This window comes from Prinia subflava, chromosome 21 (genome assembly GCF_021018805.1).
Source record: "Prinia subflava isolate CZ2003 ecotype Zambia chromosome 21, Cam_Psub_1.2, whole genome shotgun sequence".
Lineage (NCBI taxonomy): Eukaryota > Metazoa > Chordata > Aves > Passeriformes > Cisticolidae > Prinia > Prinia subflava.
The window spans coordinates 5,021,530-5,045,437 of NC_086267.1; the positions used below are offsets into that span (position 1 = coordinate 5,021,530).

Here is a 23,908-nt window from a genome sequence, read left to right on the forward strand (position 1 = left end):
TTCCGGGGTGACATCCCGGGGCTCTCAGAACCCCGGGGAGCTCCGGAGAAGCCGCAGCATTCCGGGGCTCTCAGAGTCCCCGGGAGCTCGGGAGAAGCCGCAGCATTCCGGGGCTCTCAGAGTCCCCGGGAGCTCGGGAGAAGCCGCAGCATTCCGGGGTGTTATCCTGGGGCTATCAGAGTCCCGGGGAGCTCCGGAGAAGCCGCAGCATTCCGGGGTGTTATCCCGGGACTGTCAGAGTTATCCCGGCGCTATCAGAACCCCGGGAGCTCTGGAGAAGCCGCAGCGGCGCCGAGCGCCTCCAGCCCATCCCACCCCGCTCCTCCCCCGGAGCATCTCCCCGGAGCTGGGGAGGGCTCGGGGCTGAGCTCCCGACCCTGAGCATGGCTTGGAGAAGCCTGGCAGAGCCGCAGCGTCCCGCAGCCCCCGGAGCCGCCCCGCGCCCCCGGAGCCTCCCGCTGTCCCCGTCCCGCGTCGCCGCTGCCCGCGGAGCCGCTCCAGGGCGCTCGCACCTGGGAGGATCCCGGCTCGGATCCCAGCTCGGATCCCAGCTCGGATCCCGGCTCGCATCCCAGCTCGCATCCCAGCTCCGATCCCAGCTCGGATCCCAGCTCGGATCCCAGCCCGGATCCCAGCTCCGATCCCAGCTCGCATCCCAGCTCGCATCCCAGCTCGGATCCCAGCCCGGATCCCAGCTCCGATCCCAGCTCGCATCCCAGCTCAAATCCCAGCTCCGATCCCAGCCCGGATCCCAGCTCCGATCCCAGCTCGGATCCCAGCTCCGATCCCAGCTCGGATCCCAGCTCGGATCCCAGCCCGGATCCCAGCTCCGATCCCAGCTCGGATCCCAGCCCGGATCCCAGCTCCGATCCCAGCCCGGATCCCAGCTCGGATCCCAGCTCGGATCCCCTGGCTGTTAACAGAGCCCTGCAGACCTGCCCAGCGCCACCGAGGGGATTCTTCACGGCAGCCTGAACGCTTTTGGAAGCGGGCAGTGGAAAGCGGGAGTTTGCCCCCCTCCTTCTCTGCTTGGGGGAAAGGAGTTGCCCAACCTGGTCATGAGACTTTTCCACACTTCCCAAAGAGGTGAAGAACTCCTGAAGTTGTGACACTGCACCGCGGAGAGCCTGGGGCAGCACAGCCCCCCCGAGCGCAGCCACGGGAGATGGAGAATGAGGTTGGCAAATCTGTGGACAATCAAATGGACAAATACATGTAATAATTTGGAAGTTTTCTTTCTCTCTTTGCTTTTATTCCGCTTCCTTTTTTTTTTACTCGTGCGTTCCTTCTCCCTATCCTGATGTAGCCGTGCTGTTAACCCTTTCTCGCCCTCCCCTCCCCGATTTAGAGTTACAATAATGGGGAAATCAGAAAGCCAAATGGATATTGTGGAAAAATCGACCAAATCCGGGAAGAAGCCCTGGAGCTTTGTGGCCATCGGGCTGGCTGTCCTGCTGCTCCTCATGACCTGTGCTGCCGTCGCCCTGGTGATCCTCTATGCCAGCAGCAGAGGTAAGAACCTGGGAATAATCCCCCCCTTCCCCCTGCAAACAGCAGGAAAAGTCCTTTTTTTCCCAGAGCTAAATGCAAACAAAAATACGGGGACACCATGAGGTCACCTCTGCGAGGGTCTGGGCTCTCTCTGCCTTGCTCCCAGCTTGTGCACAGAGATTATGTTGGCTTTTACTTAAATTTTGAATTATGTTCTGTAAGAGTCTATGCTTTTATTTAATTCCATGCAGTGTGTTGAATTCAGAGCTGCTTTGACAAAAGTGATGCGCTGTTTTAGAGGGAAGGTGTGTGTCTGTGTGTGAGGGCTGACATTTCCTTATTTTATCCAAGCACAAGCCAAGATTCATTATTGCCAGGGCTTTTAAAGCAACAGCTGCTTTAAAACTCTTCTAAAAACAATCTCCCTGAAGGGGAAATTGCTTATTACAATGTGAAAGCTTTAAAAAAAAAAAAAAAGCCACTTGCTGTTGAGCAAAAGGAGATTTTTAAATATTCCATCAGGCAGTTGGATCTCTAAGTGTGATTTGCTTCAGTGACTTGAATGCAAATATCTTGCCAGAAACCTGACATTGAGCCACGTTATTTTGAAGTGTTTTGCCTAAATATTTTAACTGCAGAGCACACTTGGTAAAACCAAAGTTTTCCCACTGGCACAGCAATTGCAAAGTCCCACTTTAAAACCCTGTGAAGCATCAAACGCTCGGGAGCAGCTCTGCCTCATGTTTGTCACTTCCATTAAAGTCTCTTGGATTGGGAGCTTTGTTAAAACACTGGAGAACGAAATTAAAGTGGGAACAGCAAAACTAGAGCAAGGCTTTGCTGTCTCCTCACACTGTCTCTGCCTCCCCTGCTGCAGGGAGCTGCATTTTCAGCACTTGTGAGTGAAACTCTGCACAATCCTGGGCAATAATTCATTTTAAAAGCCTCCTTATGGTTCACTCCTTTTGCTACCAGCAAAATCTGAATATTTGGTATTCATAAAGTTCATCAGAAAGTTCATTCCATTAGCTCAGGAGATGAAAGGAAAGAAATTCCCTGGAGCCAGGTCCTGGAGGAGGAGTTTCTGTATCAAACATTGAGCTAGGCAGGGTTTTGCTGCCTGCATGCATAAAGGATTTGAGAAATCTGCCCTGGATCATCTGCTGAGTCCAAACAATCCAGAATTCAGGTATTAATAATATTTACCCAAGTGTTGATCTCATCCAAATCCAGAAGCAGACTCCGTGCTCACTTAATGTGTTTAAGGAAGGCTTGTCTGTGAGTAAACAGGTCTAAAACCTAAATATTTTTGCAGGCTTGTAACTGCAATTAAACTTTCCCTGGAAGTGTTCCCTGAGTGCAGGGCTGATGTTGTCCTGTCTGTGCTCCTCACGCCCCACCAGGGGTGTTCAGCTCTGCCCTGGAGCCACTTTCTGTCCCCATCTGAGCTCACAGCTGGAGCAGCCACGGGCTTTGGGTAATTCCAGGTGGGAAATGAGATTCCAGGTGGGAAATGAGATTCCAGGTGGAAATTGAGCAGCAGGAGCTTCATCCTCACAGAGCAGTGTCAACAGGCACTGCCTGGGTCAAGAACTGAGACATTAAGAGCTTTTCAAACTGTTCCTGCAGCAGAAACATCTTTTTTATTTTTGTCTTGAAAAGTTTTGTCCCAATGCCCTGCTCAGCTCGGTTTTGCTGTCACACTTCAGCCCATTCCCAACGCTCAGCCAAAAGCCTCAAGTCTCAGATTCCCCGAGGGAAAAGCACCTCTGGCTCAGAGCTGTGCCACAGAAATCCCACAGAACAACAGGAAAAAAAATTATGTGGCTGAGCACCATTCATTTGATGCACCCAACAGTGTCATCCTGGGGTTCTTCTATTGCTAATTTCGCTGAAATGTTGATTTTGGGATGTGTGTGGGACACTGGGTTGTTCACTAAGAGCAGACCCAGATTTCTCACTTCACCTTGAAACATCCTTGATCAGAATGACACTACCCAGGCTTCTAAAAATAATTTAGTTTAGCTTGTAATTAGGAATTAAATTAGAAAATTAAAGCATTGCTTGTCCTGCTTTGCATTCACTTTTTTATTTTTTAATTTATAAAGGCATGTTTAGGCTTTGTGGTTCAGGGAGAATATTTTTCTGCTTGTATATATCTTGCAGAAGAGCGTTGTGGTGCATGAAATAGCCCTGTGGGCACAGCAATAATTCCTGGATTTCTGTTAATGCTGACTGGGATTTTTATCTCTATTCCCAGCCAACAAAAACACTCCAGCTCTCACAGCAGTGCAGTTACAGAGTTCTGGACACAAGCAGGGGATTCTTGACATCCAAGGAAGTTTTCAGACCCAAAAAACGCCCTCATCTAAATAAGCTGAAAGAAAACACAGGAAGAATAAAGTAATATTTGGGTGATCCTAGCAGAGGAAACAGGGCTGGGCTTGGATCTGAACGCTCTCAATCCTTCCCTCACACCCACACCCCCATCTCAGCAGCCTTTTCACAGCTCTCCCTCTGTATTTACTGAACTCCAAGCCTCCTTCCTTGCTGGAAAAGTCACAGCCTGAGGAACATCTCAACCCTCTCTGTGGCTGGCATTAAATCACTCAGCAGCTCCTTCAGCAGTTTCACTCCAAACTTCCAGCCTCACCTCATTGCTGCTCCTGTAATTCTGGTTATTGGATTGACTTGCTGGCTCCCAAGCTGCCTTCTCAGGAGGAGGATTCACTGATATTTTTGTGTCTGCATCCCCACACGTTGTCACTGCTGGCTGTCAGGAAGCCCAAGGTCACAGCCCTCTGCTGTCTTCTTAGGCAGGCTCCAAACAACACAAACAAAAACCAAGCAGCACCTTAGTCTGGGGGTGGATTAAAAAAAAAAAAACAAAAAAAATATATTTTTCTCCTCCATTTCCTGTGCTGATCGTTGTTGTTGTGCATTTAAATAACAGATTTACACAAGCCTGCTGAGCAGGAGCAGCATCTGAACTAAAAACTGAGACAAATTTGTGGCTGAGCTCTGGCTCCTCTCCTTCACTGGTGTGATGTCCAAATGTCTTTTGACGTCAGGAATGTTCATTAACGAGGCAGCTCGTTAATATCAAGAATTATTCAGGGGAGATGCAGGATTTCAAGAAGTGGCAGCTCACACACGGGTCATGATGGCATTTGGGTGGTGAGACTCTCCTCAGTCATAGTCAGGTGCTGTAATGGGGAGTGACAGGCCACACAAGGCTGAAAAATGGGCAAAAACCCCACAAAATTTACTGATTCCCACAGAAAATTCTGGCTCAGCCACGAGTATAGGTAAGAAATCCTAGGAAATGTGGAATAAAACCAAACATTTGTGATCTGCTCTCTGTCTGAAGGCTCTGGCACCTGGCACAGGCAGCCCTGTCTGACAAAAAAACCCCGAATTTGGCAATTCTGTTGTTTGTTGCGAGCAAATTTCTGTTTTAACAGCAGCAAGGGCAGCTTGCAGCACCAACAGCAGAGGAGATCTGAGCACAGGGAAGGTGCTGAGAGGTAAAAGCTCCCACGTGAGCCCCTGGTGACAACTGTGGCTTTAATTGTCCCCGTGTGTGCCATCCCCAGCCATCTGTGCCCCTCCAAACACCCGCTGGGGAGACACCAAACACAAGCTGTGTCCTCCAGAGCCCTGCAGAAGGCTTGGCTTGGCTTTTGTGCTCTAAAAAAGGAGCAGCTGGGGTTGGAAAAGCACCATCACTCCAAAGGTGAGCTGCTGAAGGGGACTGCAGCCATCCAGAGATCCCACAGGTCATCCCTGGCTCCTGCTGGTGGCCAGGAAATGTGACAGTGGCTCCTTGACAGGAGATTTAAGGAAATTAAGACAATAAAATTCTCTACAGTGATCCCAGGGGATGTGAAGCTCTGCCATCTCTCAGGTGAGCAGTTCACCTCTGAAGCAGCATCTGGAGTGCTTAATTTCCCTCATTTTCTTCCATTTGGAGTAGTCTCACAGCTCAGGCCATTTCATTTATCTCCATTAAAGCTTCTCTGCCCTGATCAATTCTCTGCTGCTGTATCAGACTGAAATGGATGTCAGAGCAGGAGCCTCTCTGTCACTGTAACTCAACCTGTCAGCAATGCTTAACCAGGGAGGAAAATAAATAGAGAAATTCCTGTTTTCAGTAGAAAACTTGGGCTGTTGTTCTGGAAAAGTAATTGTGAGAACATAAGGCAGAGCTGCTGAGAATTCAGAAGGAGCATCTGAAGTTCATTTGTAGTTTTTGGGAGGTGCAGGTGATAAAGCTCCAGTTGAGTGAGCAAAAATCTGAGATTGTAAAGCCAAAGGGGGCAGAGCTGGTCATACCCAGAGCCGGTGGCAGGAAAGGTACTGAGGAATAAAAGAACAGAATTGCTAGAGAAACAAAGGAGACACTTTTCAAGGTAAACTGAGCTCTCCTCCCCAGCCATTTCCCATGATCTGGTGTTGGGGCAGAGTTTCAGAGCCCTGAGTGTGCCCTCAAATTCCAAAAGCAGCTCTGGCTCCCCTGCTCATCCTGCTCAGTTACAGCACCACAATCACGAGGGCTTGGCCAAGGGAGGGGAGTTCAAGCCTCATTCCAGCAGTTGGTTCCAGAAAGTGAAGTGAGACTTTGTCAGGTTATAGCAAAGAGAGAAGCTTTGATTTTAAATTAAATAAATAAATAAGTAAATGAAAGAAAAAGGGATCCATTTCAGTCCTGCCTGGTCCCTGGGAAACAATGAAAGATACACAAAATTCCTGTAGTACAATGATTTTTTCTTCACTTTGCTCTTTGCGATTGCTCCTTTCCTTTTGCCCTTGAACTACTCATTTCTTTTCCTCCAAGTATTTTATTTTCCCCTTGGAGATACCCTGGGCTCCTAGGCTTGATTTTGCCAGTTGTTTAATTATGAGAGAGTTTAAGAAACTCCAAAACTCGGGCTTAGCTTCATCCAGCACACAAAAAAATCCCAACAAATGCTGAAACAAACACCAAAAAAAAGAAAGAAAAAAAAAAAAAAAAAAAAAAAAAAAAAAAAAAAAAAAAAAAAGAAGAAACATGTAACGATCTCTGTGAAGCTTCCCATTGTTCCACATATTTTGCTCCTCCTCTGTTCAGGTTGCCAGACACCAGGCAGGGCAGGACACAGAGTTTTTCTCATGCAGATGTGCTCCCACCCAGCACGGCCACGCTCAGCTGAACCCTGAACATTCCCCAGCACAGTGGGGGCTTTTTATGTCGCTTCCACTGATGAACTTCAAAGCCCTCTTTTCTCCCCCACTGTTTTATTTCTCTCTGAATTACTGTAATCTTGTTTGCTCTCATGTAAAGCACTTTACTTGCATTCAAAACGATTTTTTTATAACTCTTTTCTGCAAACAAAGATCAAAAACAAAGCTTAAAAATGGCTAAATATGCTGGAAAGTCCCAAGATTTTGTTTTTCAGAGTGGAATCACATAGTTGCCTGTTTGATATAAGTGGGGAGGAAACCAAGACATCCAGTTTCCCAAATGGGAAATGAAGCCAGGAAAATTAATTTCCTTCTCCCAGGGCCAAGGCCCTCAGGGAACAGCAGGGAGGGACCTGACACCTGCCCAGCATCACAAGGACATTCACGTGAATATTCAGCATCAAAAATTATGTGTGCATTGATTTTTTGGGGATCTTCTGCACTGGGAGAGCTTCACAAACCAAGACTAAGCACCCAAAAATAGGAAATGAACAGCCAAGAGCAGGACTTCAGTGGCCTTTTCCATGTTTCACTCAAGGCAGGACAAATTTGAACACAGGTCCACAGTCTCCTTACTCCTACACTCTCCCATCAGCCCTGAAAATTCCAAATTAGGGACAACCTCTCAGAGGAGCAGCAAGGACCAGCCCTAAAGGCCACATGAAACTGTGGCCAAACAAGTCTGTGACAGGCTCCACCTGCCCAACACGCAAATAACTGGAGAAATAAAAGTCATTTCTTTTCCTAAATTTGATCTTGGTGACTCAAAGCAGTGACCCAGCTCTGGGATTTTTGCCCCCTGTTTAAACCTCTCAGTCTCAGTGACTTGGAAGATGCTCAGAGCATCTTAATAAATCGTCTAAAAAAAGATCACATACTTTCAGAGTGGGCTGTGGAGGCAGTTAGCAGGTAGAAAAGATGGTCTTATTCTCCTTCCAGGAGAGATAAAACTCACTGTCAAGACTGTTGTAATTCTGCTGCCAATAAATTTTCCTCAAAAAACCCCAGATTTCTTCACAGTTGTCATCTGATGTCTTTGACTGGCACCAACATTCACTCTCCTGCTCTCAAACCAGGCAGAGCTGTCACTGAGATTGGGCTCTGGTGAGTGACTTTGGGAGCAATTTCCTTCCAAAACAAAGAATTCCATCTGTTTTCCTCTCCTCTCCCTGCAGGCTCCCACTATGGCACCAACTCGGGCAACATCTGCACCACCCCTGGGTGTGTGACAGCAGGTAATGGGTTATTGTGAATTACTGCTGCAGAGGGGAGGCTTTATGTGTTGTTACTGAACCTAAATCAGAGATAATTCAGAGTTTAAGGCTGCAGTAGATGAAAAGGAATGAGATTTCCCCTTGGGTAAGGAGTAGCACTCATTAGTAGCACAGGGAATTTGTCACTGTGGCCAAAAGCCACAAGGCCATGGACTGACCAACACAATCTCTATCTGTAAGCATAATAAAATTTCCTTTAGACTGAATTTTCTCTCTCATGGGGTATTTACCTTCTTATTTTTGGTATCTACACCTCAAGAGAGGTGAGACTCCAGCACAGATGTTCCCAACAGTCCCCTGGAAGCACTGGTTTCTTGGGCAGTGCCTAAACTGGAGCCCAGGGGAGCACTGGGCACTCCTCCCTGCAAGGCCTTGTGCTCTGGGACAACTCTTCTGCCATTCACATCCATTTTAAAGCAGAAAATAGGATTTCTCAAGTCATAGTATGTGGGAATGAGTCTTACCAAGCAGCTCCTTGAGAGTCTCCAGCAGTCCCAGAGATCCCTGGGCACTCTGTCGAATTCACCTGTCCAATTTTGCTGCCCAGCTGCCAGAATAATCCAGAACATGGACCCCACGGCTGACCCGTGCAAGGATTTCTATCAGTACGCCTGCGGGGGCTGGCTGAACCGGCACGTGATCCCGGAGACCAGCTCCAGATACAGCATCTTTGACATCCTCAGGGACGAGCTGGAGATCATCCTGAAAGGTGGGGACCAGCCTGCTCCACCCCCAGGCACCCCTGATTATTTCAGAGGCTGCTGCCTGCACATCAGACAGAAATAAACTGGCAGAGAAAGTGTTGATTGCCATTTTTTTCTCTCCGGTCCTTTAATCTCTGCATCTCTTACTACACCCATTTTGTGGGAACATCCTGTTCCCACTAAAAATTAGCCTGAGGTGATTGGGTACTAACTCCTAAAGGAGCAGGACAAGCTGTGTGCAGGTCCTTCCTCCTGACACTTTTTTCATTAATAGCATGAAGGACTCTCTAGTTTGACAGTAATTGCAGCCTACGAGTGCTTCTCACAGCCCTGAATCTTCAGGGATGTCTGTAAAATGATCAAAGCTCTCCAGAGCAAAAATCTCATGGCAATGGTTCCTTCCCCAGGTGTGCTGGAGACTTCAGATCCAGGGGACAGAGAAGCATTTCAGAAAGCTAAAATCCTTTACAAGTCCTGCATGAACGAGAGTGAGTGTCTTCTTGTTCCATCGATTCCCCTGTTCAAAGCCAGGTGTACAGAAAAAACAAAGTCCTGTTAAGCAAAATCCAGTCAATATCTGTCTAATCTACTTGGCAGTGCCTGGAAAATTCATTTCCAGATGGATGAGATGCCTTGGTATTTCATTAAACCTCAATATTTGGGATGTGGAAAGGGTGGATGTTGGATATCCCCCCCTGGTGTGGATGCAAAGCCTTTCCTTCAGGAGGCACAAACCTGTCCCAGCTCATCCTTCCCAAACCAATCCAGCCCAAATCACCACTGCAGCCACAGAAGTATTTTCATTCCTTTTCTGACAACTGATATAAAATGGTTTCATGATATCTCTTCCTTCTTGCTATGACACATTCAGTTGCAAATTTAAACTGTTAGGCCCATTATCTATTTTTCTTAATTTTATTTTTGTATGAAAACAATACAGAATTTGTCTTTCCTCCCTCAGGCCTTATAGAGCAAAGAGATTCCCTGCCCCTGCTGGAGGCCTTGAGGATGGTTGGAGATTGGCCAGTGGCTTCTGCAGACTGGAGTAAGACCAAAGGTAATGCTGGGCCTGGAGGGTTCAGTCAGAATTATTTATTGAATCACAGAGGTCACTGTCACCAAATAAAATCCTCCACTTGCAGTTACTCTTCCCAAAAAGAAGTTGGGATATTACACATTTATTACACATTTATTACACATTTACTCATTGATCCATTTAAATAAATCTCCAAAATTTCAGCAGCCAACTTGTGAACTGTGCAACTTCAATCAGTCTGACACAGATTGACAAATTAAATCTATTTTCCCTTTTATCTCCCAGAGCCAAGCTGGAGCATGGAGGAAAACCTTTCCATAATGAACTCCAGGTTTAACAAACGTGTCCTCATCGACATGTTCGTGTGGAATGATGACCGGGATTCCAGCAGACACATCATTTATGTAAGAAAAAATTATAGGGAATTATTTATCTAGCAGAATCATAATGGGTAATTATTTACACTTCAGACACGTGATCTTCCCATAGAACAATAGTGGTAAAATGTAGGCAACAGTTCTGTATCCCTCTTGTCAGATTTGTCTCAAGGACATACTGGGAAATGTTTTACTGCAGCATAATTTTTGTTTCAACAAAAGAAATAAGAATCAGTGGAACTTTGCTGATTTACAGTATTGTCATTTAAGGGCTGAAAATTCTTGTGACTTACAAAAATGATGATGAGGTTTAATTTATAGTAGGAAGCCATGGGTTTAAAATACATAAAGAGTATTTCAGAGCTTGTTCGTGTATGGTTGTGCAAGAAGTCCGGCCCTAAAGTCAAGCAATGTAGAAGTTACTTAAATTTGTTCTTGGATCTCCATGCTGCCTCTCAAGGATTCCTTTGGACAACCCCAGTTCCTCTTCATCACTAACCAGAGAAATCCTTTTTCCTTCAGATTGACCAGCCAAGTTTGGGAATGCCATCCAGGGACTACTACTTTAATGGGGGCAACTATCAAAGAGTAAGTATCCCTTGTATTGATTTACTCTGTGCCCCTAAAACAACTTTATTCCTTATCCCTGTGCTTTTGAAAACCCCAATACAGGAATATTCATGCTATGCAACAATCAGAATTAGACTGTGACATTCATCGCTACATTTTTTCCTAATTAAACCAACATTTTGTAAAGTTTACAAAAGGACTGAACACCTGTATAAATATCAAGCTTCCTCAGCACTGGCCAGCTCATGAAGAAAGTTACAGGAAAATAAAATCATGTTTTATGGCTTAGACAGTCTCCCATTTTGAAGGACAGCTTCACATTTTCAGTGCAGGGGATTTGCTTCTTCCTCTGAATCCCTGATGCTCAGCAAAATAAGAATCTGCTGCCACTTACTCTCCCCTTCCCCCAAAATTGCATGAAATTGTGAGAGATTATTTTCTAGCTGCTTTCCTCTGCCAATGCTCAGGGCAAAAACACTGATTCTGCAAAAACACTGTTTCTGTGAATACACAGAAAGCTGTTGCAAACAGAGCCAGATAATGTCTGTTTCCAAGATGAAAATACTGCTTTAGTACATTTTATTTTCCTCAATTATGCCTTGCTAACAAAGAGTATTTGCAGCCCAACATCAAACCAATTTTCCTAACAAGAATGGAAGGGAATACAGAGGGACAACAATCAGCATTTGAGACTCTTTTGTCTCGTGGTTGCAAAGGCAGATGAAAACATCAGTGGGAAGAGTTTTCTCCTCACTTCAGTGTATTTGACTACACTTTATATAGAATATAACTAAAATATAGCCCTGGGAGGTTGATAGGGGATTGTCCCCACACCTTCTGGGCACCTTTAGGAGCTGCCAGCTCCTGGGACAAAACAATCTCGTGGAAGCTGGGAAATGTGGAGAGCAGGAATCTCCCCTGCAAGTGTCACCTCCACAGCAGAAAAGAGGGATATTTATGCACTGGGGCATGAAGGTCAGACATAGATTGACTTGGAGGATGTAGGAAATCAGGTACAGTGAAGAGACAATCCTAAATTAGTGAATGAAAACCGGTTCTGCTCAATACAGCTTTAATTTGAAGGCACAAAGCAGGGGGGCTGAGGCTGTGCTTTTAATCCTAATGACCAAGGAGGAGACACAACCCCTTTTTATTTGTGTTTACCAGCTCGCTGCCCCCAGACAATGAGCCCAACTCTGATGACCCAAACTCCCCCTGTGCTTAGTCCAGCATCTTTTGGCAAAGCTCCTCCTGAGGCCTGGGGGAGTCTGGCCTGATTAAGGCTCAGCATTCAGCCTAAAACCACAAATAATCATCTGTAAGTGCCCAGACTCAATTTCACCACAGTCACTGTGTTCATCTGGCTTCCAGGGTCTACAGAGGAAGAAAAGTATGTGAGAAGAACAGGTAGCATCAGGTTTTCCTGTACCAGGCACTCCCTCAGCAGCAAAATGTCTTTTCAAGGCCCGTTCTGAGGCATAAATCAGTCAGAGCCTCCCATTAGGAATAAAGCAAAGGTGTCACTGGGAACTGCCTGAAACAGAGCTTTTCTTTCAGACACTAAAACCAGACCTGAGAAGATTTATGGTATTACTTTCAGAGAACTCAAACCTTCCCTGTTCACCCTGGAATTTTGGATCACTGTTCCCATAGTGTAACTCAAAGCACAGAGCCTCCTCTTTGCCCAAGCAGTAATTCTAACTCAGAATGCCAGGGCTGGATGGCACAGAGAAGCTGAAAGTGTGTTTTGAAGCCAGTGCCCTGTAAGGTATCCACGACAAAGAGAAAGCTTTGCTGAGTGAGAAATGTGAAGATGAACTACAAAAATAGTGAAGAGAGACTGTTTTCATGGGCCTGGAGTGACATGGCAAGGGGAATGGGTTCAAAGTGCCAGAGGGCAGGGATAAATGGGATATTGGGAAGAAATTCCATCCTCTGAGGTTGGGGAGGCCCTGGCAGTGGTTGCCCAGAGAAGCTGTGGCTGCCCCATCCCTGGAAGTGTCCACGGCCAGGTTGGACACTGGGGTTTGAAGCAGCCTGGGATAGTGGAAGGTGTCCCTGCCAGGGAAGGGGGTGGAACTGGATGGGCTTTAAGCTCCTTTCCACCACAAACCATTCTGGGATTCCATGATTTTATACAAATATATTTAAATCTTTATTCTGTGCTGGATTGGCTGCTTGTTTAGAAGCCTTGAGGCAAATTTCCAAAGCAGTTGAGCAACCCAAGCATTTTCTGTGGTGGCCTGGGACACAGAACCCTGGGAATGCCTATCCCAAGGCAACCTGGGATAATGGAAGGTGTGGATGGATAAGGGGGTGGCAGTGGATGGGATTTAAGGTCCTTCCAACCCCAACCATTGTGAGATTCCATGAAATGATAGGCTTCAAACCTTTTCTACACGTTCTGTGTCTGAGTGCAGGTGAGAGAAGCTTATCTGCAGTTCATGATCACCATCGCCAGAATGATCCGGGAAGACAAGAACGTGTCCAGAGATGATTCCTTTGTCCAGGAGGAAATGGCAAAGGTCATGGAGCTTGAAACAGAGATTGCAAACGTGAGTAGGGGGATCAAGAACTCCTCAGGAAGCTGTGGGGGGCAAGGGGTGAGGGGGAAGGGTCTCTTGCTGGTTTGTGCAGCAGTTTTCAATGCACCAGAAAACGAAAAAACAGAACAAAGTGAGGGAAGAAGACTTTTTGTGCCATGAGCAGCCCAAAAATCAGAGCCTCTGTGTCTGTAATTCTGCCTGCTGTGTACACTGCTGCTGTGCTGCTCCAGTCCCAGCCTTATTTCTATCTGGAACTCTTCTAAAGCAGGAGAATTCACCTCCTGCTAACCATGCACTGGGATAACACCAGGGCAGGCTCCTTTGTATCCTTAATAACCTACAGCACCCCAAAAATCCCCCAGAAGAGGCTTTCAGTCTAAAGGGGACAGAAGGAACAGCTTGGTTCAACATATCCCTGGAACAATATTGAATAGGGGGGACCCAGGTTCCTGTACGGAATTTTTGGAAGCAGCACTAGGCACAACCAAATGATTTTCCTTTTCCCAAAGAAACTGGTTAATCTGAATATTATTTGAGTGTGTGTGTGTGCACCTGCATGTGATTTCAGCCATTGATGTTTCTGTCAGTTGATTCCAGTAATAACCTTGTGAATGTCTTCAGGCCACCACCCCAGCAGAGGAAAGGCACGATGTGACCTTGTTGTACAACAAAATGACCTTAGCAGAGCTGCAGGAAAAGTTTGCATTCAATGTAAGTGTTTTGTGAGCAGTCTCATACTTCAGGTCTCTTAATTCCATGCCAGTTGGAAATGGCTTTGTGAATTTATCTGTGCTTCAGCAAAGAGGTATAAAATCATTCCCATTCTTAATTTTGTCTTTAGAATTCCTTCAAAAGCTTTGTCCTACTGAACAGCTGCATTCAAGGTCATAGGACTGTCAAAAGTCCAGTTACTGAGGCATTTAATCATCTAACATTGGAATGTCTCTCTGTCTGCCTAGGAATTTAACTGGACCTTCTTCATCCAACGTGTCATGTCTTCAGTAAATGTTCAGGTGGACCCAGAAGAAGAGGTGGTTGTGTATGGGATGCCTTATCTGCAAGAGCTGAAAGCAATTATCTCCAAGTACTCAGCCAGGTAAAGAAACTGAGGATAGGTAGGACAAAAGTCACAGAAGGATTGCTGAAATATCAATTATTGGAGCCTTGGAGCCTCTGAGGGAAAATGGCACCCCTGTAAAATACAGGAAATGCCTTTGGAGGTTTCAAATTCCAAATATTGCAGTACAAGGTGCTTTAGTTGCTGCTTGCATAGAAAAGGTTAAATGGGAATAATAAAAAATACATGACAGGCTTAGCTCTTGTTACATTCTAGAAGGAAGAAAAATAAGAAATTAATCCAGAACAGACATGACAGCCCAGTCCTCAGGCTGGATGACTGCAGTTAAATGAGATGCTGTGAAACCCAGGACTGGCAGCAACGATTTCCTTCCTTGCCTCCATCCAGAATTGAGATTTCCCTCTGAGTGCCTGCACTAGTGCTGGTTTTTACAGGGGATTAAGCTCAGCTTTGCTTTCCCACACAGCACCATCCAGAACTACCTCATCTGGAGGCTGGTGATCGACCGGGTCAGCAGCTTGAGCCGGCGCTTCAAGGACGCCCGGGCCAGCTACAGGAAGGTATTTCCTCTCTCCACAAAAAGGAGAGCACAGCTGCCACCAAATCCAGCCTGGTCAACACAACAACCCCGTCAGGGGTTTGCACAAAATTGTTATAAATGTTAATACAGTAGTCTAATTAGAAATATAATTTTTGGTTTATTAAAAAGGATCGAATTAGAGAATTTTGGCAAAACTCTTCCTAGCAGAGTTACATTGACGATTGACTTGGAGAATCGTCAAGGGTGAACAAGGATGCAGTATCTGACACACTGCTGTTTTCCTAGAGTTCACAAATTGGCTTTGTTCAGGGCTTAGATTTTATACACTTTATTCTGCTTTTGGCACAAAATTTCTCTATAGTTTTTTTTGGTTTTAGGCTGGTTATCCGAATTCATAGTTGTCTCTGGCTAGCTGAAAAGAGGTTTTTTTGTTGTTGTAAGATGTTAATTTCTGGTTTCTCGTGAGTGAATAGACACTAAAGTTTATGAATGGAGAGGGTTCATCTCTGGAGATTTGGACGATGATGGTGCTCTGATGATTTTACTGGTGCTCTGATGATTTTACTGGTGCTCTGATGGTTCTGCTGCTCATGGGGGAAGGACTGATTGCTTATCTTAATGTGTCTTCTTTTTGATGCTAAAGAGAAGACTAGGGTTTCTCCTAAATTTTTTGTCTCTTTTCTAAATGGAAATTTTAGGGTGGTGCTTGCCTCTGTCTCAGTGAATTCTAAGGCAGACTGAAACTAAAGCTATATTCTCATATAACATATATATAGTGGTTTTTATAATTTCTAACATGCTATAACTCATAAGAACACGAATTAACATCTTATATTTTTTGCAAAGAGATGAACTTTAAGCTCCCTCCCAGACCAAACCATCCTAGATTCTGTGACTGCATCACGAAATCCTCGAACAAACCCAATCCTAAATTAACCTTTGCGTTAATTTAGGCAAAGGTTTGGAAGAGCTGCAGGGAGGGGCAGGGTGTCGCTGTGAGCCTCATCAGAAAAGACACAAGGAGCCCGGAGTTTTGGGGAGATCAGAGCAGCAGGGAGAATTCCCTGCTTTGTTTATTACTTCTTATTATATACTTTTAGCAAGGTGGCCATGGATTGGAGAGTGGCATTCCCACCTCTCACCCACATTGGTCACAGGGACTGTCATTCAACCTCCCCTCTCTTGGAGAAGGAATTCCAAACAATGACAATATTTACAAAACTCCATCTCCTGTTCACATTAACGAGCGTGTGCACACTTCTGCTTTAGTATGAACGCTCAGCAAACCAGGAAAACCTCATGGTGGCTGCGGGGTTGATGCTGGGCTCTGGTGCTGCAGGCCCTGTACGGGACGACGCTGGAGGAGGCGCGCTGGAGGGAGTGCGTGAGTTACGTCAACAACAACCTGGAGAACGCGGTGGGAGCGATGTATGTCCGGGAGACTTTTGCTGGTGAGAGCAAGAGGATGGTATGTAGTTCACCCTTCGTACTCCTGTACATCCACAATGCCCACAGTGCCCGTTCCCTCCGGCGTGAGCTCCCTGGTTTTTGCCTGGGAGAGTCACCCACCAGTCGAGAAGGGGCAGGAACTCGTTTGTGATGCTCTTTTAGAGTGCCGTGGTTTAGAGCACAGAATTTGGAGACGTCACCTTCCAGCAGGAAGCTTTTCATCCCTCCCTAGCTGTGCCTGGGCAGAGGGCACAGGGTGAATGATGAGTGTCTCCCTGGCTCTCTTTCAGGTCCGAGATTTAATAGAGAAGATCCGCGAGGTGTTCGTGGAGACTTTGGATGAGTTACAGTGGATGGATGAGGCATCCAAGGAGAAAGCTCGTGAGAAGGTCAGAGATAACCAAGAACTTCAGTATTCCCTTCTCAACACGAAATATTTGAAATTTTGTAGTATCACCATTTCCAGTTTCTCCACAAACAAGAGGAAAAGGGGACATTAATGTCCTGTTACATTGTCCTTTCCTTTCAATCCTTTGTTAGCCCACATCAATAAAAATGCCAACTGCATACAATGCAATTTCCCCCCAAAAAAACATTTCCAACTTTTAATTGACCTCAGGACCATTCCAAAGCCAAGAAAAAACCCCAAGCATTTAACTGTCCCTTGTATCAAAACTTTAGTAAAAACAACAACACACCAACAAAAACCACAATTAAGAGGAAACATTCAACTCTTTTCTTCCAGGCAATGGCAATCAAAGAACAAATTGGCTACCCAGATTATATTTTGGAAGATCAGAATGAGAAACTGGACCTGGAATATGCCAATGTAAGTGTTCTGTGCACATCTCACTAAATACCTCAAAATAACCACCTGCATTTGCTTTCTTGCCACTGGAATATTTGTACCTGTGCCCTTTCCAAGGACATTGAAATGAACATATTAATAAATAATTGGTGCAAAGAACCAACTATTCAGTGAAACCATGCAACCAAAACGTTCTTTAGAGGACATTCAGGATGAGAAGTTCCTTTTCCTGCTCAGCTGACCAATGTATTTGGGTCCCTGTTTGTGTAGTTAAACTTCAGTGAACACCACTACTTTGAAAACATCCTGGAAAACCTGCGAGCTGGAGCCCAAAAGAGCCTGAAAAAGCTTCGGGAGAGAGTTGACCAAGATATGTGAGTTTATAGACAGAGTCACAGACATCAACTCAATTCTGGGTTAATGGTGGGGGTATTTAACTCATACCTGGGAATGCCCCTGGCTGAGATAATCAAGGAATTAAACAATTCTAAAGTAAAGTGAAAAATACTTTTTCCCTTGAATGTTGTGTGTTTGGGATGAGAACTGTCCATAAATAAGCCACCAGGTATTTCTTGGTGTCAGGAATTCTTTACAGCTGTGATTAATGCACCCTTTTTCCTACATTAATCCTTTACTTATATAATCTCCTTATAAAGGATTTTCCTTCTTGTTACAAGGCTCTTCTTTCTCCTAACAAGGAAATTATATTTCTTTACTTGTCCATATATACATTCTTGATAATATACTTATTATCTATTATATATATCTATTTATATAATATATCTATTTATATCTTACTTATTACATATTAGATAATAGACTTATTATCTATGTAGTATTATCTTATATACTGCATAAACATAGACATACATATATATCTGTCCATACATATATATATATATATATATATACACATATATATATATATATATATATATATATAATCCCTGAAAGGATTATATCCTTACAATTCTTTCCTATATACTTTGCATTTATAAAGAACTAAATTTCAAAAATGTTGGGGTAAAAAACTCATTGTGACTGTGTGCAACGTTTATTTTTAGATGGATAATCGGAGCTGCAGTGGTCAATGCATTCTATTCCCCCAACAGGAACCAGATAGGTGGGTTTAAACACTTTTAACCAGCTATAATTTAATAATGCAATAAACCTTCCATTAGTTCCCCTATAAAATGGCTCTGACACACAAACTGTGCCTGTCTCCAAAGGACAGCTCCTAAACATTCTCTTCTTGACTCACTGCAAACATTATGGACCAAATTAGGCTAAGCTTAATGTAAATGAGGCTTGGGTCTCAAACAGGGAGATACTGCAGCTGCAGATGTGCTAAATTAAACCTTTATTAACTTGTCATTTTCCATTTATCAAGAGAGAAACAATTTCACATGAGGCATGAGCTTGTTTCTAATCATTTTATATATTTCTGTTCCTTCCTGACCCTTACACCAAGCAAACAATCTGTCTGCCAGGGGATGCAAAAACAAATCCACCTTATGGCATTTCCCATTTTCTCCCTGTCTTTGCAGTTTTTCCTGCTGGGATTCTCCAGCCCCCTTTCTTCAGCAAACACCAGCCCCAGGCCCTGAACTTCGGAGGGATTGGGATGGTTATTGGCCATGAGATCACTCACGGGTTTGATGACAACGGTGAGGAGATGACTGAAAAAATATTATTTCAGCTAAAACTTGTGGCATGGCAAGAATTAAAGTGCACTGGAACTGAAGATCCCTGTACATCCAGCTCAGAAACATTTTGGGAACACTCTCTGGAAGGTTTTGCAGGGAATGTTTCCTGAACAGAGCACAAGAAATACGCAGATGTTAAAAATAAATTGAGGCAATGACAATTCTTAGGAAAAAAATTATTTTTGCAGCATCGTCGGATCAGAAACACAAAGCAAGCAGATCCATGGGTTCCTGAATATAGTGAAATCTGGGAACATTTTTGGGGTAGAACAAATGTAACAGTGTCTTGAAATCCCTTTTGAAGACTTCGTTTTTCAACACAAATGCCTGAAATAAATTGATCTTTTAAACTTTCTCAAATACCATGTAGAAGAATTTGGGGGCAAAGTTCACTTCTGACTCTACAAGTCAGGAGTTTCTTCCACATGGGTTTTCTTCAAGCTGTTTTTTTAATGCTCATTAAGTTTGTGCAGATGACACATAAACACACAACCCAGCCTCAGAAACAGAGTTGTAGAGCAAAGCCTTGCTCTGGCCAGAGAGCCACGAACACAAACTCCAGAACTGCAATTCCAGCTTTTAATTTATATAAACCTCAGTTCTGTCATGTGGCCACACAGAACCAGCACCTCAGACACCTCAGAGGTGAGGGAAGGGTTTTTTACACGATATCTGCAAAATCCACTTGGAAATAAAACCAGGCCTTGGAGCTACACCTGAAGTCAGGGCTGCTGACTGAAATCAGGGAATAACAGGAACCACAATCCCATCCCCTTGTGACAAAGAGAATAAACTCTTTATTTTTAAATTTATTTAAACTCTTAAATTTATTTAACTCTTTATTTTTAATAAAACATATTTCTGAGCATCTGAATTCAAGGAGGAAAGAGGGAGGGAGTGCAGCTCCGACATCCTGGGTGCTACACTGGAAGAGGGGCAGCATTAAAATCTTGCTCAAAACCTTCCTTCCATCCCTGGGCTTTCCTGCAGGCAGGAATTTTGACAAAGATGGGAACATGCTGGACTGGTGGAGCAACTTCTCAGCGCTGCATTTCAAGGAGCAGTCCCTGTGCATGGTGCACCAGTACGGGAACTACACCTGGGAGCTGGCCGGGGGGCAGAACGTGAGTAACAACCACAGGCACAGCTCTGGGGTTGGACAAAAAATGACTTTAACAGGGTCAGTATTTATATTTGTATTTGTGTTTGTATTTATATTTGTGTTTGTGTTTATATTTATATTTACATTTATATTTACATTTATATTTACATTTATATTTACATTTACATTTACATTTACATTTACATTTACATTTATATTTATATTTATATTCTAATTTATATTTATATTTATATTCTAATTTATATTTTAATTTATATTCTAATTTATATTTATATCCTATGGGGGATAAGCACAAACCCCAGCTGCTACAAGTGACTCTTCTGGGAACAAGGCACGAGGGTTGTGATAAACTGGGGACACTGGTGTGGCCCAAAAAGCCCAGAGCAGTGATGTTCTGTCCAGCAGCAGCCAAAGTTCTGTCCGTGTTATATTTGTGTGTGTTCTGTTCCAATCCACAGCTCTTACCCTGTGATTTGTTTAATTTCATTTTCTCCTTTCTTGTCCCAGCACAGTTTCCCTTTGCTCCCTTTGCTCAGGCTGTTGCATGGCTGACCTGTGGTTCTTAGAGCTGCTGATTTTACTGACAATAGAGTAAATAAATGAATATTTTTACAGGTCAGTGGCATAAGCACATTAGGAGAAAATATTGCAGATAACGGAGGAGTCCGACAGGCTTATAAGGTAATCATCAAACACACTGTGAGTTAACCTTACCTGGCATCCAGCAATGGGGGGATTTATTCTGTGCTAAAAAAATTGTGGTTATTACCACATTCCAAGAGCTGAAGCCTCAGTGGTACACCTGAAAGCTCACGTGTCAGACCAAAGGTGGAGCAGGGAATGTTCTTCCCTACAATAATATACTTATTACATAAATATATACTTATTACATAAATATAGACATACATATATATGTCACAGTAAAACCTTTTATCATTGGTGTTTTGAGTATGGTGCTAAGGGTGTTTTATAGAACATCCTGAATTTTCAGAAATCCAAATTCTAACCCTAAGGGACACCACTCCAATTAATTATTGCATTAAGATTGTTCTAAAAGCCATCACAGATGTAGAGGAGCCATAAGGGGGTGACACAAGCTGCCTGCAGATGGAATCCGTGGATGTTCTGTGGTGCTGGATCTGTTTTTACCCTCAGCTCTTCCTTTTGTTTTGTGCTTTGGGGCTGTCTCAGCACCTGAGGCTGCAGAAACAGAATATTGGGAATTAACCAGCGTGAGGGCACATTAACTTGTCTCCATCATATGTCAATATACCTAAAAAAAGCCAATTGGCCAATTAATGAGCAACAATAACAGGTAATGGATTTAACATTGAGCAAGGTTGTTATCTGCTATTTAATGAGCAGTTACCTGAAGAGAGAAAAATCATCACTATAGAGAGGCAGAGGAGACTTAACACCTTATTTCAGATACAAATTCCTGTCTGAAGAGTTCATGAAGCCAACAGTGCTTATGCTGAAAGCTTTTTCATGAAATTCTCTACACTATTTGTATTAGAGAGAGAAAATTTATATGAATACAGAAGGGAAACATGCATGTGGTGACTCAAATCCTTCCTCCTAAAACAACATTCAAAACCCACCTCCTGCTGCTCCTGTGAGTTGATCTGTGATCATTTCCAGGCCTATTTGAAGTGGCTGGAACGGGAAGGGAAGGAGCCAAAGCTGCCTGGACTGAACCTGTCCCACAAACAGCTTTTCTTCCTCAACTTTGCCCAGGTGAGAACACGCAGGGTTGTGCCTCAGGCCCTTGGACTTTGTTGAAGGAACCACCTGGGGGAAATCAAGGGCAGATCTTGATCCAAGACCTTGATAAAACAAAAGCTAATTAGTAAATAATTGCACCTATTCTGCCTCTCTATAAAAATGTACCCCAATGACATCATAGCAAACTGGGGTGGCTCTTAGGAAAGCCACTGAGAGGGTTCCCAACAAGAATTCCCTTTAATACTTGACCCACTAATGATGAATCTCCCTGCCCAGGTCTGGTGTGGTTCCTACAGACCAGAATATGCCAGTCAGTCCATAAAGACAGACGTTCACAGCCCTCTGAAGTACAGGTGGGTTTTATTCATTTACTCACTCACAGCTCACATCATTCAACCCCCTGCACCACAGCAGCACAGGAGGGTCTGATAACACACAAGATAACTCCAGACTGAGGACCAGAATTCCTCCCATGGCTGTAGGACACTGCTGGAGAGCACACAGCTATTCCTGACCTGGTGAATTTGCCAATCCACAGGGGATGGAGCAGGACCAAACCCACTCTGTTCTGGCATTTCATTGCTCACATTACCTACATTTCCTAAAGCATCCCATATTCTCAACTGCAATCAAGTTCTGAGCTCCAAACCACTTTCTGTTCCCCAGAACAGCGATTTCCATGTAAACGAGTCCCTTCTCTTTGTTTAGGGTGATGGGCTCCCTGCAGAACTTCGAAGCCTTCTCCGAGGTGTTCCACTGTAAGAAGGGCACGGCCATGCACCCCGCAGGGAAGTGCCGGGTGTGGTGACCCCGGGCGGGGCCCTCTGGTGACACCAGGGACAGCTGGTGGCAGGGATGTGGCAGGGGTGTGCCCGGCGTTCTGCGGCTCAGCCCCAGCCAGGGCTGCCGGGGCAGTGAGGGCCAAGGAAGAACTCGGCTCTCCCAGTGCCCCTGGGGAGCACACAGGGATCCCGGGATCACGGGGATGGATCCTGGGATCACAGGGGTGGATCCCAGGGATTGATCCCAGGGATCACAGGGCTGGATCCCAGGGATTGATCACAGGGATCACAGGGATGGATCCTGGGATCACAGGGATGGATCCCAGGGATCACAGGGATGGATCACAGGATCACAGGGATTGATCCCAGGGATCACAGGGATGGATCCTCGGTTCACAGGGCTGGATCCCAGGGATTGATCCCAGGGATCACAGGGATTGATCCTGGGGATCACAGGGATGGATCCTGGGATCACAGGGGTGGATCCCAGGGATCACAGGGCTGGATTCTGGGATCACAGGGCTGGATCCCAGGGATTGATCCCAGGGATCCCAGGGATTGATCCTCGGATCACAGGGCTGGATCCCAGGGATTGATCCCAGGGATCACAGGGATTGATCCTGGGGATCACAGGGATGGATCCCAGGGATCACAGGGATGGATCCTGGGGTCACAGGGATGGATCCCAGGGATACACAGGGATGGATCCTGGGGATCACAGGGCTGGATCCTGGGGATCACAGGGATTGATCCCAAGATCTCACAGGGATGGATCCCAGGACGGGCAGGCTGTGCCAGAGGCTCCCGGGCACGACGACTGTTTCCAAGGACATCCTGACTGTTACTGAGACACTGCATCAGGGTTACAAGGACTCCTTCTTACACGAGAACAAAACCAACAAGCAGCCACGGATCTATTTTTCAGAGAGGAATAATAATTTTAATATGTCGGCTCCTCTTTCTGGGGCTCAGCAATGCTGTCTGAGATGTTCCACTGCTCCGTTTCCAGATGTTCTGGCTCCGTTTCTGGTGCATTCTTCTCCCAGACCAGCTTAGAGCTGGTGTAAACTCTCGTGCTGTCTGTGCCCCTGCTTTGTTGTCATGGGTTGCTTTTTGTCGTGACATGTCACACAGTGAGCTCTATGTCAAGACGCCTGTTCAATTCTCCTCCTGCACTTGAGTTCCTCTGCTCCAAAGAACCCCCTTCAAGTGAGGCGTCACTATAATTATCACATTTTAGGAGTACAAATTCTGTCTTTATGGTTAAATTACAGGGTCTCACCCGTCAGAGATATATTTAAAATGATGCTTATTCTTGTAGAAAGTGTATAAAATACCTTTTGCCAAATAGCAGACGTGTATCCATGGAAACAATTAAGCTGATTTTAATCCTGTGCCTTTTTATTTTGCCATAGGCTATTTTTCAGTATTTACACTTGAAAATGTAACATGTATTAATTTTTAATAAAATTTAA

General features: G+C 44.9%; 1 protein-coding gene across 2 annotated transcripts; it reads left to right on the forward strand.

The window, feature by feature from the left end:
* Nucleotides 1–953: 953 nt before the first annotated feature.
* On the forward strand, nucleotides 954–23,908 carry MMEL1 (membrane metalloendopeptidase like 1). 2 transcript variants are annotated; one of them, XM_063417499.1, is made up of 23 exons: nucleotides 954–1,177; nucleotides 1,349–1,512; nucleotides 7,890–7,949; nucleotides 8,536–8,697; nucleotides 9,100–9,180; nucleotides 9,654–9,749; nucleotides 10,014–10,132; nucleotides 10,628–10,693; nucleotides 13,096–13,230; nucleotides 13,843–13,932; nucleotides 14,181–14,317; nucleotides 14,766–14,859; nucleotides 16,180–16,308; nucleotides 16,580–16,678; nucleotides 17,035–17,118; nucleotides 17,368–17,471; nucleotides 18,162–18,220; nucleotides 18,645–18,764; nucleotides 19,794–19,927; nucleotides 20,542–20,607; nucleotides 21,568–21,663; nucleotides 21,928–22,004; nucleotides 22,360–23,908. In XM_063417499.1, the coding sequence occupies exons 1-23, from the start codon at nucleotides 1,173–1,175 to the stop codon at nucleotides 22,457–22,459; spliced, it is 2,277 nt and encodes a 758-aa protein (XP_063273569.1). In that variant the 5' UTR covers nucleotides 954–1,172; the 3' UTR covers nucleotides 22,460–23,908. The 2 variants fall into 2 exon arrangements, with proteins under 2 accessions (XP_063273569.1, XP_063273568.1); XM_063417498.1 differs by having other exon boundaries at nucleotides 957–1,215; nucleotides 22,360–23,906.

Bases quoted from the DNA above. Each gene is read 5' to 3' on its own strand.
- MMEL1 (XM_063417498.1), top strand. From the start codon at position 1,166: ATGGAGAATGAGGTTGGCAAATCTGTGGACAATCAAATGGACAAATAC. The intron at 16,309-16,579 runs GTATGTAGTTCA...GCTCTCTTTCAG, and splicing joins CTGGTGAGAGCAAGAGGATG to GTCCGAGATTTAATAGAGAA. The intron at 17,472-18,161 runs GTGAGTTTATAG...GTTTATTTTTAG, and splicing joins GAGAGAGTTGACCAAGATAT to ATGGATAATCGGAGCTGCAG.